Here is a 15,910-nt window from a genome sequence, read left to right on the forward strand (position 1 = left end):
ATTGGAAAAATAATACACTCAAATATATTCATTGCATTGACATTTTTATCTAGCTGTGGTCAGAACGCCTGATTCAGAGAGAGAGAGAGAGAGAGAGAGAGAGAGAGAGAGAGAGAGAGAGAGAGAGAGAGAGAGAGAGAGAGAGAGAGAGAGAGAGAGAGTTTCATGTTAAAAGATTTTAAGAAAAAACAGTTTTTTAAAAGAAAACACTCAACTCGATAAATTTGGCATTTTAAAATATTTACATATGCATAAATCATAGCAATTTAAAGCAAAATGTGCTTATTTTACTGCTAAAAAGTGCAAAAAAATGCTTTAATGATAATATTCTACTCCTAGCTTATTTCATTCTTTGTGGTAAAACAAACTTCAATTTGACTACTCATTTCCTAATTTTCATACCAATTTTTTACTAACTTCCAAAAAAGTGGGGGGGCCAACTCCATTATAATTCATTTTTTTATATGTAAATTTTAAAAAATTTGTTGCTGCGAGAAAAAGTGGGGGGGGGGGGGGGGGGGGGGGCAGGCCCCCCCTGGCCCCCCCTGATGCTACGTGCCTGCACTAGAAGTAAAACCATTTTTTAAGTGTAATTTTGCTACAAACTGGGTCCCTGAATAGGTTTTACCAAACATATGTATTACTAATAGAATTTAATAAAATTAATCGTTTTTGTTATTACAATTTCTGACTGTAGAATTGTTTAATAAAGCTTTATAAGCAATACACGGTGTTATTAGGATGTGCAGAACCCATTATTTAGCAATTGACTGTAAAATAGACATGTTCGATAAAATTATCAAACCAATATTATTATATGGATGCGAAGTTTGGGGTTTTTTTAACACTATAGTCTTTAAAATTTTGTACCATTTATGGTATATGGGGAACTTGGAAGATACCCCTTAACAATTAATGTTAAAGTACATGTAAGAATGATTTCTTTCTGGGTAAATTACATGTGCTTTATTTCCAGCACTCAAAATTGTCAGCAAAACTTTTTAATGTATTGAAGAATTTTGATAACCCATGGTGCGAAGCTATTAAGAAAATCTTAAATCAATGTGGACATTGATGTGACATATATATATATATATATATGGTATGAAAACGCAATAAACATACCCTGGTTAAAATCTAAAGTATACAATATTTTATTAGACCAATTTAAGCAAGTAAGATAAGTAGATGGTTAAATATTCCTACAGAATTTGTAAATTATGTGCTTGCAATAAAATTGGGGATGAATTTCACTATCTTTTGAAATGTACTGATGTATATATATATCCAATGCAAATGTTATATGTTTACCAAAATATTTTATAACAAATCCAAAATTTGTAAAATTTGAAACGCTGTTAAATGTCACAAACATTAGCCGACTTACTAATATTTGTAACCAGACTGAAGCTAGCAGCCACTAACAGCAGCCACTAAGCCCGAAGAAGCTAGCAGCCAATAAGGAAATTCATCAAAGTGCTGAGAGTACTCGAACAGAAAATTATATTTTACTTAATTATCGACATATTTTAATTAATATCAAAATGATTAATGCTCAATAATTTGTACGAACATTGACGACTTCCGAAGCAGTAAAGCTCGCCTGGATAAGAGTTATAAAAGCGTCTTCGTTGGATAGAAATGAAATACGTCTATACGGGTCATAAGTTATGAAAATAACTTAATAAATGTAATGAAAATTATAAAGCTGTTGTCTGTTGTAAAGCTGGCACCAAGGAAAGGTCATGATGACCCTATGTGTAATAAGAATCAAGTAACAATGCATGTCAGGTCTTGTGGGGCAGTGATTACCTGACTGTTCAATTTAACTGTACGTGCGTAAGTATTTTCTCTACAGTGTAAATTCAGTTATGAGAATAAAGTTCATACTCATTCATTGTCATTGTAACTCAAATTTCTTTAAACACAGGCTTTTGTAATTATTGCCAAAAGCTAGGGTATTAGCATCAACCAACATCAACCCTCACCAACATCTTTAAATACCAAACGTGTTACACAATGACCTGCCTAAATCAATATACCAGCAGGTGTTTACCCCCCCCCCCCCATCCCCCCCCCCGCCCCCACCGATTTAGATCCCGGGTAGATGACTCTCCTTTTGCTAGAAATTCCTATAAAGTTCTGTACATAGTATGTTCCTTTCCAAAAATCTGAAAATGACTATGAAAAATCGAATTAATTATGTTAATTTAAACTCTCCAATATGCATATAATACATGTATAACTATATAAGCATATTTGGAAGATTGGGTTGTGTTTTTACATAACGTTCAATTGAATTTTTTTATTGCGTTCTAGCTCAGATATTTCGAAAGCGACATGTCGCTTGTTAACATGACATTAAAGGGGCATGGTCACGATTTTGGTCAAATTTTATTTTTCTGTTTTTATTATTTACAATGCTTTATGAATGCATTTCAAATGATCAAATGAAATTTGGGTGCCCGTCGACGAGTTTTAAGCAAGATACAGGGCTCACAATTCTTCCTCATGTAAACAAGGCTCCTGCCCTGTTTTTGTTTACATAGGTTCAATATACCAGTAAAAAATCTTTTTCAAGATGATTTGTCTATAATCCTATTCTTTTTAAGCATAAATAAACAGTTCCTAACGATTAACACATTCATTTTAGGTCTAAAACTGGAATTTTCACTTCAACATTCAAAATGTAAACAAAAGCTTTGTTTACATAGCGAGGAATTGAAAGCTCTGTAACTCGCTTATAACTCAACAAATGGCACTCAAATTTTGGTTGCCTATTAAAAATGCCTCACTGAAGCATTATAAACATTAAAATCGAAAAAATAATTTTTGACCAAAATTGTGACCATGTCCCTTTAAAGGAATTGCCATCAAAAGGAGAGTCAATTTTAACTACCCCGCGGGTCTAAATCGGGGATCGAGGATCGTCTTTAAGCACATGTGAATAAATACACAGTATTAATACATGTACATTATATAGCTTATAAATATGTGTCGGTTTATTTAGAATATGCTAAATATTTAATGATTAGTTCGTAGCTCACCTTCTCTAACCACTTCATATCAGTTCAAGTATTTATTTAGTTTATTAAATATCTTAAGTTTATATTCACTTAAAAGGTATTATGAACACTGTTTTATTTTCAATTTACAAGTTTATCATAGAAATAATACATCTGGACCGTGGTGATTTCGCAGAGAAATATTCCAGCATCTGAGTCAAAGTACATGAGACTAGACACATAAAAACAACTAATATGTTTCCACATCAACAAGTTCCCATTCTTCGAAGTAATTACATTGTCAAATACAACTTGCTGATGAATATTTTAAGAGGATGGTGTGATGTAAACCAACTCTTATATTGAGAATTTAAAAAAGTTGAATGTTTCATTTTTATTAGCTTATATTACCCCCCCCCCCAAAAAAAAAGATAAAAAAAGAGTGAGTTTTCTACAACTTTTTTCGTTTTTATTCAAAGAATTGTTCGTAGATTCATACAAAATTTAATCCATGATTGAAATATGCATGCTCTGAAGTCTTACACAGACGTACGTGATTGTGTTACATGTATGATAATTGTGAATAAAACTAATCAGGATGAAAAATGACTCAAATCAAACAAACGGTACATAAAATATTACAATCTGAAATGCATATACATATTATATAAATGACGTATAAAATATAACAATCTTATTTATGTAAGAATAACGGCAAGAATAATGTCCAGAAATTCAGTAGAAAACAAGCGAGATTACTAGTGCAGATTTCTCATTTATGATCAGTCATATTTATACCGCACCAAACTACAAGACAAAACCTGATAAAAAATACAATAAATTTAGACATAATCACTTTCTATGTTATTTTATGTTTTTTGGGTTGTTTTTTTTGCATTCGTTGTCTACACATTTACATTAGAAATAATTAAGATCTCAACAACAAAACTACAATCAGTCCGATTCTAAATCTACAGTCGCTTCTTTATCCTTATTTATTTCACTGTACAGAGGGTTTTTGGTACCTTTTTCTAAGTAATCGGAATTTTCTTTAGTTTCATCTACAAATCGTTTTTCTGGTGCCGTATCCACAGGATCTATCACGGCGTTTTTCTCCATCTTTTCGGTGTTTGTGACGTCATCATCAGTTTCGTTTTCTTTTCGTTTTGTACTTACGCGGTATTTCTTATTGTTCTGTGGTTTAGATCTCTTTAGAAAGAAAACTAGAACGACAACTAGGATGATCACAAGCACCCCTGCGCATGTCACAGCAACAGCAATCACCGGAAAATCAGATGTTGCTGGAGAACGTCCGTCTATGACTTTCACATTTATCGTGACATGTAAAGTCTCCGACTCCCGAGTTCCATTGCCGTTGTTTTCAAAGGCCTATTTTTAAAATCAACCAAGCATTTGGATATCTTAATGTTGTCTTTCAGAAATAAATCACCAAATTTTCTCAAAAACATAAATAACTAAAATTTACTCTTTCATTTCTTAATTATATATGTAAGGAGTTACAAAGATCTTTGTGCAATGCATATATTTACTTTGTGTATTTATAACCGATACAATCCACCACATTACTCTACTTCGCTATTACAAAGCAAACCACAGAACCACACCCAGTCAAATGCGACTCACTAGACAAACTACTGGTAATGATCATAAGTTATCGAACTTTGACATATATGGCACATGAAAATTCTGTCTATTGATGAAATACACAAAAATTGCATACACGTTTATATATTGCAAAAAATATCAAATATTGAATTTTGATTGATGTTTAAACCCAGTGTTGTTTCTAACACAGAAGCACCTGTTCAACTATATCACTCGAAACACACTCCATACACACATATTAACGACATCATGACACGTGACTCGGCATCATGACACGTGAACCAACTCGCTGTCTGCTCACACGCCGTCCTTATCACCGTCAAACACGGGGTTATCAGCCGTCATTTCTTTCTCCGGCGCGCCGCCATTTGCTGCCGTACCGTTGAACTCTTTCGTATCCTTCAAGTTGTACTTTTGCTGCGGCTGTTTGTTCCTGACTTTGTAGACGACGACAATTAGGATGAGGACTACCACGCCCCCTATGACTGCTAGAACAATGATCAATATTTTGTTGTCATCGCTTGAGTCAGAGTTAGCGTCTCTTTCCGGGGCCGGGGTGGTGGTCGTTGGTGGCGCTGTTGTTGATGTCGTCACTTCCTGTGTTGTGGTGCTCGGCGTTGTTGTTGTTGTTGTCGTCGTCGTTGTTGTGGTTGTCGTTGTTGTTGTTGTTGGAGGAACTTTTACGTTGATTGATAAAGTTAAATTATCCGACATCTGACCATTACTGCCTGTTGCCTGAAACGTCATGCTGTATTAATGAACTAGACATTAAGCGTCAGAGGGCAAGACGATGAAACAGCAAGACTGAAACCCTAGACCAACACATAACCCAACTACCGATAATCTACTTAGCCATTGCCAAACAAACACACACAATGCCTTGCTATATTTTACCTGCATGGTCACCGTGACAGTGAAGTCCGATTCCTCCTCATACCCGGAGAAATTCGCAAACGACTGTAGAAGTACGAAGGTTCCATTCTCAAACAGGACGTTGTCTCTGTACTTCTCAGGATATACTAGATTACAAAACACGAACACATGATATAATGCTGACATTTTAAATATGGTTATATAAATAGCATTGATGTAATACATGTACGTTATACTAGTATTACCCTCCATGTTGTACGTAATGTTTGTGGGGTCGGTGTCTGGGTCCAGCGCCTTGATGCTGGGTGGGTCTGTGACCATGGTACCCTGTAATTGTAGAAGATGTTAACCCTTCAGTTGCTTTATCTTCAAGTAAGATAGACAAGATCAAAAAGATATGCTATTATACATGATGAAATCAGTCCGATCAATTCACATTTTTTGTAATTAAACATATGTATTCTTTAGGGCTATGATACAGACCCATTATTTTATAAGCCTGCGTGATAAAATATGCTCAAACTTTCTTGAATTACCTGATAAGCATATTCAACGTTTGCGATAATAGCTGATACTGGGCATGAATAGCACGTCGAAGAACATTCACTCTTAACAAACACCGGTGGAGTATCATCTACGTCCACAAACGTCACCTCCAGGGGCTTTGAAGTCGTGTGGGGTCCGTCCTGAAATAGGTGTAAATGGTCGTTTTTTTCATTCAATTCAATCCATTCGTGGCGTGCGGATCTATGGGTCAAAGTCTCTCAATAGCAGCATTTTTTTTCAAAAGATTAAAAATATATTTTATTCACAGGTGCTTACAGACCAGACATCCCCCCATCACCAGTTTTTACCCCTGGGGTAGTTGACTTTCCTTTGGAAAAAAAACCATCTTTAAAACTAAATACACAATATTTTACATTTCCATCGCTCATGTACTCAGAATTTAATTAGATTGGGAGGTGTGCAATTTTTTTTTCTTTTAGAAGTGTAAGTCGTAGTTTAGGGTTAATCAAAGACCTGTCTTTAGGTCTAGTCATAAATGGCATTTAGGTACGAATGCGCATTTTTTGATCGAGTTCGCAGACATGTGAATGTTCAGATTGTTTATATTCTTACTTAGTACCTGCCTCATATAAATCGAGTTGTTTGAGAGTTTTTCAACAAATATAAACAAAACGAAGATGTAGGCCTCCGGTAAATATACAAAAAAATAAATTTTGGCATTTTGTTACATTTTGTATGAGCATAATCTTTAATACATGTATCCTCATTAAATTTCCTCTTTTATCTCAGATGAAACAATAGAAGAAAAATAATGCCCCATTATTTATGGTAGGGGTACATTATTTACATTCATTCCCCATTGAACTTTAGCTCCGCCCCAAATTTAAAAGCCTTTAAAATACACGAGCGTAATTAGATACATTTCTCTCCTTCAGCTGGTCAGTGTATTTTATCAAGATTTATCTTTTTTTGAAAGAAAAAACATTATCTTACAGTACTACATCTAGATGTATTTATTTTAAAAGTTGCAAAAACCAAAATGACTTCCCCATTAGAGCGAGTTTGATCACAAACTACGGTCACCGTAGTTCGACTAAAATGAGATCGAACTCACTTTTGTCTGACTATTATGAAACCATGGTTCAAGGCCAGCGGAGTGACTCTGGACAGGGTAGTTAAACGATTGCGGAGGGAAGCGCAACCTCTAGCCAAAGTACTGAAGTACTGACGGGAGTCGATTTTATCGATTATCATTCATTTTAAAATCAACCTATCTTTTATGGCAATTAGTTTCTAGTCTGTATTTGAATTACGCGCTTTTTTATAATATGGATTTTTAGACTTTTCTGACAAGAATTTCGAGAAACCCAATATGGATCATGTTGTGTAATATATAAAGATGGATTTTAAACTATGTATTAGTAATCGAAACAATTCTTAAAATTGTATGGATCCAAGCATTATTGATATCGAACTCTCCCCTCGTTCAACCAGACCTTCGGCTGTCTCCGTTAATCTCCGACAAGCAAGAGAGCCTCTCTGCTTGTTTGAGATATACGGAGACAGCCGAGCGTTAGTTGAACGAGATTATATTATTAAACTCTGACGTAGGAATATATGAGACTACAAAAATATCTAACTTGTTCGTATTATATAAAATCTCACTATTTTCAAAGTGTTGATAGATAAGTTTCCTTGAAAAACAATGCTTCAGCATACATTACATCGAATTTTTCTACTATTTTCAAGAACTAAGTCTTGTAAGCGGTGGTGATTTGTGCTTAGGTCCAAACACTGTTTTACTTTCGGTTTGTCAGAGTAACTGCATATGAGAGTTGATTAAAATCTACTCCCAAAAAACAGCAAAACATGCTTTCTGTTAAATTTAAGCGCACACATATGTAGGATTTAATACGTTATCATTGTAATATCCTTCCTTTTTAATTTAGTGAACAATAAAACTACGAGTAGTAATTTATATTTTCTCATTATTTTAACTAGAAATCGACCAATGTCCGTTCTAACATGGACATGTGCACCGATGTTCGACTCTACTTAATAATAGAACTCGCCTTTTCACTGATGTTGTTTACCTGGTTTAAACTCTTAATCTTTCATAATATCACTCGTCTATACCACGCATGTCACATGACATACAGTAGTTGGCCATAAGTATGTTCCCAAGATGGCCGCCGTAACATTTTTTTTGCCTGTAAGGTACATTTTAAAAGGAAATAAGGCATATTTTTCTTTGATGGCCAGATTTAAAAAATGTGCCCAATGATTCTCCGACTTTTTTTCTTCTTTTGCCGAGTTTATTTTTGGAGTTATTCCCCTTTGGTAAACATTTATCGTCTGCACAACAACATGGCGACGAACGACAGAAAACATATGGGTAGACAGAAACAAGTCGTAATACAGATGTCAGATTTGGGATTTATTTGCATAAATAAAACTGGGAGGATCAACGGAATAAACAGCCGAAACTGTTATGTAAAGTTTAAAAATACGGAAGACCGGAATAATGGTAAAATCGTAGCTCGATCTAGAAGTTGTAAGATTAGGTAACCGCGAGATGACAGAATCCCTTTCAATGTCCCCAGAGACAACCAAAAACATGCTTTCAAAAATCAAACAGCTTGATTTACAGCAAGACCAAAGTAAAATGTGATGAATAAACCGTAAGTAGACTGCTTCTCATCAGTAATTGTTCGTCACTCAACAAATCGCCAATATTTTGGTCAAAAAAGATAACCAGACTTCTTGGCCCAATTAAACAGAGCAGAAAGACAGGATCAATACATATTTTGGCTTACATACTGCTCAGACATTAATATCTTTGAAATTATGTGAAAAATGCTAATTATACGGTTTCAAATGTCAAAAAACGAAATCCGAATTTTCCATGACCTAGAAAAAGTTGTAGTTGACATTTCGTGTATTCTCACTTTATATTGAATGCCAGCCTTTACATCGTTAAACGAGGACAATTTCAAGAATATTTCATATCCTAAGATATAATACAAAGTAATATATATGTTTGCCTAGTCATTTTTTCTTTGTTGTTAGAAGTAGTAAGTCAAAAAACTTCAGGTGATATGAAGAGATCTATGTTAACGTCGGCCATTTTGGGAACATACTTATGGCCAACTACTGTATATTTTATAAAGCGTGTTCGAATAGACTATACTGTAGAAGCAGAAATATTCGTTGAGGATTTAATTTCGTTATTTTCGTTGGCAGTATAAATCAACGAAATTAAATCCATGACGAATTTTTAACCAAAGTATTAATGAATACAAAGAGATAAAAATATAACGAAATTAAATGCCAACGGAATTTTATTTGGTTAAAAAAACCCGAAATTTTGACCCAACGAAAATATGTGTTTCTACAGTATATGCCAATATTTATATTTTTTATGCCAATATCATATATGATAGAACTCATGTGAAAAACATCAGCTAGCAAACATGTTTGATTACCTCTGCAGTAACGTTTAGGAACCCTCCACCTTTTCCCATACCACACTGTATGGTTTTATCCTCGTAATCAAAGTGTTTCATCTGGTAGAGGTATCCTGTTGTTATGTTTATCATGAAATATTGACTGGCATCTCTCTATTAGAAAATAACAATAATAAAAATAATACATACGATTTTCCACATCAAACCCTGTATAACCTGACCTTTGACATTAATATCAGCCAAAAGGGCAAACATCAAGCTAATATTGCTCAATGTGACTGGTCTGATGCAAGGCGTGATAATTATGGAAAAGGGCATGTATTACTCATTACATATACATCTAACTCAACTATTTTGTAAACTTTTGAGGTGTTTACCATATGTACAACTAATATTAAAGTACAGATATTTGAAAGAAATTATCAAAGTGATTCAGCTAACAAAAATTTTACGAATAAAAATTGAAAAAAAGTTTGGTATCACTGATACCATTGTTAAAATTTTAAGAAAATCATGCCATATTCCAATCAAACTTAAGTCAGTTTTAAATGCTACATTCAAGATTCGAATATTGATATATGAAATGCCCATTTTAATGTTTGAATTTATAGTTAATCACTATTATTGAAAATTGGCCACCTCACCATTAACAGTTTATCATTTGTATTATAAATAACAACAACTATCTCATATATCGATATATCTTTTACTGAAGTTCACTTTCATTTATAGGAAAACTCTGCAACCATTCTTGATATTAATTATTAAAATCATTAAATATTCATTGATATATATTTTCAAAATACTTATTTACTACAAATTGTGTTAATACCTCAGTGCTTGAGTATTTTGTAATATTTAACACCAAGTGTTCCTTGGGACAATCTCTGTCTTTGAAATAATCCAGAAGACCCGCTAGATAATATGGCAATGAAACATTTCCCTACAAGAAATGAAATCATGCAATTTTGATACCATTTGTCAGTTATCGAATAGAATGCATGTATTATTACAAAAGTTTTTTTATTCAATAGACAGAGCTGACCTCAGATATCACGATACGAGGAACTGCATCCACATCAGGCGGGTACTCATTCTCTGGAAGTACGTGGAATGTTACTTGTTTGGTAACCTTAAACAGATTAGTAAGCTCGTGATAAACATTCAACCCCAGATGATACCTGGTAAACTACAGACAACCCCTCAACTCTAGTGGGACTCGGGTAATCGTAATCAGTAATTACCTAAAATCAATATAGCTAAGTAATCATGAGATTTTTGTAATCATCCATTTTTCTAATCATAACCGATTACACATTGGTGCAGGGTTATCCTATTACAATGTGGTGTTTATGATCAATTTAAAATATCAAAAATCATTGTCTTTAATCAATTACAAGAAATGCCTAGTAACCCCTATTATAAAATGGCATATTTTTTTCCTGTTGACAATTTGTTGTTAATGATTGCTGTTCACCAATGTTCACTTACCGGTTCTTTTCCATCGGTTCTGGTGCATGTTACAGTATGCCCAAATTGTCCTAGCCCAGAAACGCAATTGTCACTTGGCTGAAAAAAATTGCAAATTAGAAAATTTGCATATTTAAGTAAGTATTGTACAAAAATTATTTGCACCATCTGCAAAATATTGATAGTAAAATTAAATCATCATAAAAGTTAATAAAATTAAAATACGCATTGTTTCACATATAAAATTGAAATCAATTACGAAGCCAAGAGCTCTTTATAAAGTGTTGAGTTGAAATAAAGTAATTAAAGGGAGAAATTTGTATAGGAATGGGTATATGAATTTACTTAGTCGATGACATTATAATACATATTTATGTATATCGGTTTAAACAAATTTTGTTAACTACATACATTGGTCACGTCCAAATCCACAGCGGTAAGCAATGTGATCTGATAAGTCTGGTTCACAAACGTCAGTTCAACCTGAGAATTGATAGACATGATCCAGTCCTGTTTAGTGGAATTGGTCTCGTTTGATACAAAAATAGTAGAACCTATATAAAGTTTGTATTAATTATAGTGACTGCAAATGAACAAATAGACAAACATTATGATAAATTATATCAGTTTATTTACATTTCACGATGTCTTTGCGAAGTAAAATGTAACGTTAATTTGTTCTTTATGTCTCAATAGGCGGATATATTGCATGTGGCTTGAAATAAGAGAAAGAAATCACGCGATTCCATCATATACACTCATAGAATATTGAGGTGGGTATGGATAATGGAATGCAAATTACGTTAAATTCACATTTTGTTTATTGTCACATCTGGAATTTGACAAACGTAAGATGATGTAAATGTCAGAAACACCAGTCAACCTTTTGCAATTTCTGACGTAAATGACATGCTAATTTATTTATAAACACCCTATGCAATAACATCGTGATTGCAATCGATTTAATTTAATCACTTACTCCAAAACACGGATATTGTTTCTTAAATGCGCCCAAATTTTGCGAGGAAGTAAATTTCATGATCTTGAAAATTACATTTTACCTGCAACTGATGTTTCGTTGAAGTAAATGTTATCCGGAATAGGAAAATGTTGACAAGGTTCAACTAGAAATAAAGTAAAAAGCATTGATACATTAAAAACGTCTTTGCACAGTTGCTTAGGACAGAACACAGCCACAACCCCCCCCCCCCCCCCTTTTCGCCTGTCCTCGATTTAAACCTCCGGGGTAGTTGACTTTTTGACAGAAATATGTTCCATTTTAAATATCTAAAAATTAACGGAAAATACCACCCTTATATTCCTTGCATATATGCAGGTTGGGTTTGTTTTAAATAAATCGTTTATTTTCAATTAATTTTCAGATATTTGATATGGAACATGTAAATGAATTTAAAGAATTTCCGTCAAGAACGCGTTAAACTACCCCGATGGTCTAAATCGGAGGAAGGGGAGGGGTCCTGTCCTCACGCACCTGTGCGTATTTGTTAAAAAGAAATACGTGCACGTAACATGCTTGAGTTTGTAAATCTAATGTAGATGGTGCTCTGGTCATATATTTCACTGCTCACTGCAATCGAAGTATGGAGTGTTCAAGAGAATATAGTGGTTAGCTGCAGAACTGTAGCTCTCCGGAAAAAAAAATATTGACAGACCGGAGAGCTACAGGGCCACCCATTGAAAAAATTGTATATTTATTGCGCAGAAAAACGTGCGCTAGTTTTCGACTAATTTACCTTATTTATTCGCAAATTCTGTGAAAACAATTAGTACCATTAAATTCTTCATGCAATTTACTACTGATATCGTCTCTTCACTTGCCTCGGATAGTCTTTTAAACACCATCACCAGTCCCGTAAATTCATGTGGTGCACTTTGTTAACATGTAAAAATGGCGACTCTCGATCTCGATGTAAATTCAACATACTTGAATTTCCGAGGTCGGTAGCGTGTTTCGGAGAAATTCTTAGGCAAATAAAGAGGCGATATCAGTAGTAAATTGCATGAAGAATTTAATGGTACTAATTGTTTTCATAGAATTTGCGTATAAATAAGGTAAATCAGTCCAAAACTAGCGCACGTTTTTCTGCGCAATAAATATACAATTTTTTCAATGGGTGGCCCTGTAGCTCTCCGGTCTGTCAATATTTTTTTCCGGAGAGCTACAGTTCTGCAGCTATATAGTGGTATGAGTTGATGAAAACTGAACGTGTATCTAATCAATTCATGTCATATAATTCACTGCTTTGCAAGTATGAATTTTCCGAGAGAATATCTAGTGGTAACAATTGATGAAAAACCGAAGGTGTATCTATTAAATTCATATTTATTGCATTATCTCTTAACATTTCCTACACTTTCATATAGCTACCAGTTGCGTTCGTGACTCAACGATTCGGATACCTAATACACAGTAAATTGGTGTCAGCTTTGTAGGGCCAAAATAGTTATAACCAAGCAGGGCATGGGGAATATCTTTAACTAATAAGATTAACATTTTGTAAAAGACTCAACTTTTTCCGATGCATGGATAGCCTACTCATTTGAAACGCATGCATCACGTGACATTTATACATGTATGTATGAGTATAGACTACCTTTTGAAAAAGCTGAAATGTAAAATGATTTGAAATTCTTACCTTGTGCAACAATAGTTTTTATGTAGTAAAATAAAACAAAAGTTATTATTCCCTTCATGGTGTTTTAAAATTCCTTAAAAACGTAAAGTATATGTAAATCCGTAATTTTGATCAAGTTATTTTGATCAGAAAAGTTTTAGACAAAGCCTCTTTTATTTTTCACAGGGCCATGCACCGTTGTCTCAGCACTCTGGGTCCCACTATTTGTGTTTTATCAATTCTTCATTCGCCAGCGATAGCCTGTCACCAAAAGAATCGATACCGTTTAACTCGATAAGATTAATTTACCCAAACTGGGCTAATTTTATCGTTTACGTTCTCTCCTTAGCCCTGCCTAAACCCAAACGTGTGGTAACTGTTCATTTTCCTTATTGCACATGCCTCGAGAAATCGATCTGAGAAGTAAAATTGAAAATGTGCGCATAATTACACCCCTCCTTCTGGGTCCCGTGCGGTATAAAACTGTTTGTAGAACAAGTGGAAATCGCTTCGTGTAACAATCGCTACATTTATAATTTCTTCTTTATCGTCATTCAATATTTGCTGTAAATATGATAAAAGAAGTCAAGCGGTATTTTACCGATTGAAAAGGTTAAATGAATTTATGATGCCTGGTTCAAGGAAGAAATATTCTACTGACCAATAGAACTCATGTTTAAGTATGTTAAAATAGAATTATGGCGAGAGGGTTGAAGGACCATTGACATATTTTATCTTTAAACAGTGTGAAAAGTGGTAGTCTGGCTCAAGATTTGACAATAAATAAATCCCAAAGAATAAAAAGGTCTCACAGCAGGGTTTCTTGTAGTTTCTCACTTTACAATGTTTTTGTATCAACGATTAATCTTGTTATTCGCGTAAAGGCATGCAGAAAATAAATTGACATTTAAAGTTTATCCGTTTTATCAAGCTCCAAATAATGACCATAAATAACAAGCACGGCCCTCTCTCAATGTTCCAGAGTTATGTTGAGAAGTTTGATAAAATACAGACCTCACGTTTAAGCTTATATTGCGGCATACAGAACTTGAACTTCAACATAAATGACCTTAGAGACTATTTGTTGCGTTCAGCAAAGACGTGCTCACGGTTTAGAACCAGTCTTTGCTCTACAGTTTAGAGAGGAGAGGGGGGGGGGGGATGCCCATAGATTTTAGTGTCCCACCTGTGTACCTATCTCCCCGGATGTGATAACTGGGCCCCACAGTCAATAGCTACTCAATAGTGCATTTAGATCAGATTAGGGAGAGATATATCTTTCTACAACTCTACAGCTAGGCCAAAGTCCACGGGAAAAGTTCAACCAAATCTCTAAAATATCCACAGCAAACAATTTAAATGATTTGAAAACAAACCGCTATTTATTTTATGTTTGTTCTCGTGTTCTTACTTTTAACTAAAATCTCTTATCTTTTTTCGTTGAAAATGTCTTTTTCTTGACATCGGTGTTGTTATTTGTTCCGACTAAATGTTTTATTTGTCCAAACTCGCATAATGTCCGCAATTGTTCGGAATACACAAATATTCTAGAATGGGTATGGAATGAAATTCCGTATACACGAAATTCTGGAAATTTTCTAAATCTGATATCGATCACGCTTATCTGTAAGTGGTGCTCTGTGTGGGTTTATACCGACTCTTGTGTTGGGTAGCAGGTGCTTCGATTATGCACAATTTGCCAGGAAACAATAACATGCAAATACAACTCGTTTGTCTTCATTAGGTGCATTTGCATTTTATATTGCACAGTGTAAAACGTTTAAACAAGAACGCAGTGGCGTAAAATATGCCAAGAACATAAAGAATGCATAGTTAAAATAAGCAAAAAACGTATTTCTTTTTCAACAATTTCGAGCGTCTTCAAAACACCGTGAACACACTTCTATTCCAAACTTATTTGAATTCAATAGTCAAAACTAATGATATCATTTTTAAAAAATACAATTTTCACTCAGACACCTTCTTTTTTCGTATTGGACCCCAATTTCAATTTTTATTGCATTTGGTATGATTTAATACTTTGCCTAATATTAATATTTCAAATCTCAGTACATATTCTCCTCTACAACTGAACCATTTGAATTAACTTAGCGCCATAAACCATCCGTTTCCTTAAGACAATCAATCGATAAATGTCATTGGAATTTTCCCTTGCATTATCTTGCACACGTTCAACAATTTAATGTAAAACAAACACTTTTTCCAAATTATCAAACAGAGACAGTCAGTCTGCTTTTCATTTTGACAACTTATCTTGTCAAAATTTTGAACGATAGAAAGGCATTTCAATTAAATTTTTATGTAG

At 34.1% G+C, this 15,910-nt stretch overlaps 1 protein-coding gene across 2 annotated transcripts; it reads right to left on the reverse strand.

Annotated features, from left to right (window-relative positions):
* Positions 1–3,497: 3,497 nt before the first annotated feature.
* LOC105320526 (uncharacterized) lies at positions 3,498–14,580 on the reverse strand. Of its 2 annotated transcripts, none has more exons than XM_066084829.1 (11): positions 13,606–14,580; positions 12,010–12,072; positions 11,360–11,502; positions 10,970–11,047; positions 10,524–10,610; positions 10,311–10,421; positions 9,497–9,631; positions 6,041–6,190; positions 5,750–5,831; positions 5,526–5,650; positions 3,498–4,394 (listed from the first exon to the last, which is right to left on the reverse strand). In XM_066084829.1, the coding sequence occupies exons 1-11, from the start codon at positions 13,661–13,663 to the stop codon at positions 3,960–3,962; spliced, it is 1,467 nt and encodes a 488-aa protein (XP_065940901.1). In that variant the 5' UTR covers positions 13,664–14,580; the 3' UTR covers positions 3,498–3,959. The 2 variants fall into 2 exon arrangements, with proteins under 2 accessions (XP_065940901.1, XP_065940900.1); XM_066084828.1 differs by having other exon boundaries at positions 3,498–5,366; positions 13,606–14,578.
* Positions 14,581–15,910: the final 1,330 nt, after the last annotated feature.

Source organism: Magallana gigas, chromosome 5, assembly GCF_963853765.1.
Source record: "Magallana gigas chromosome 5, xbMagGiga1.1, whole genome shotgun sequence".
NCBI lineage: Eukaryota > Metazoa > Mollusca > Bivalvia > Ostreida > Ostreidae > Magallana > Magallana gigas.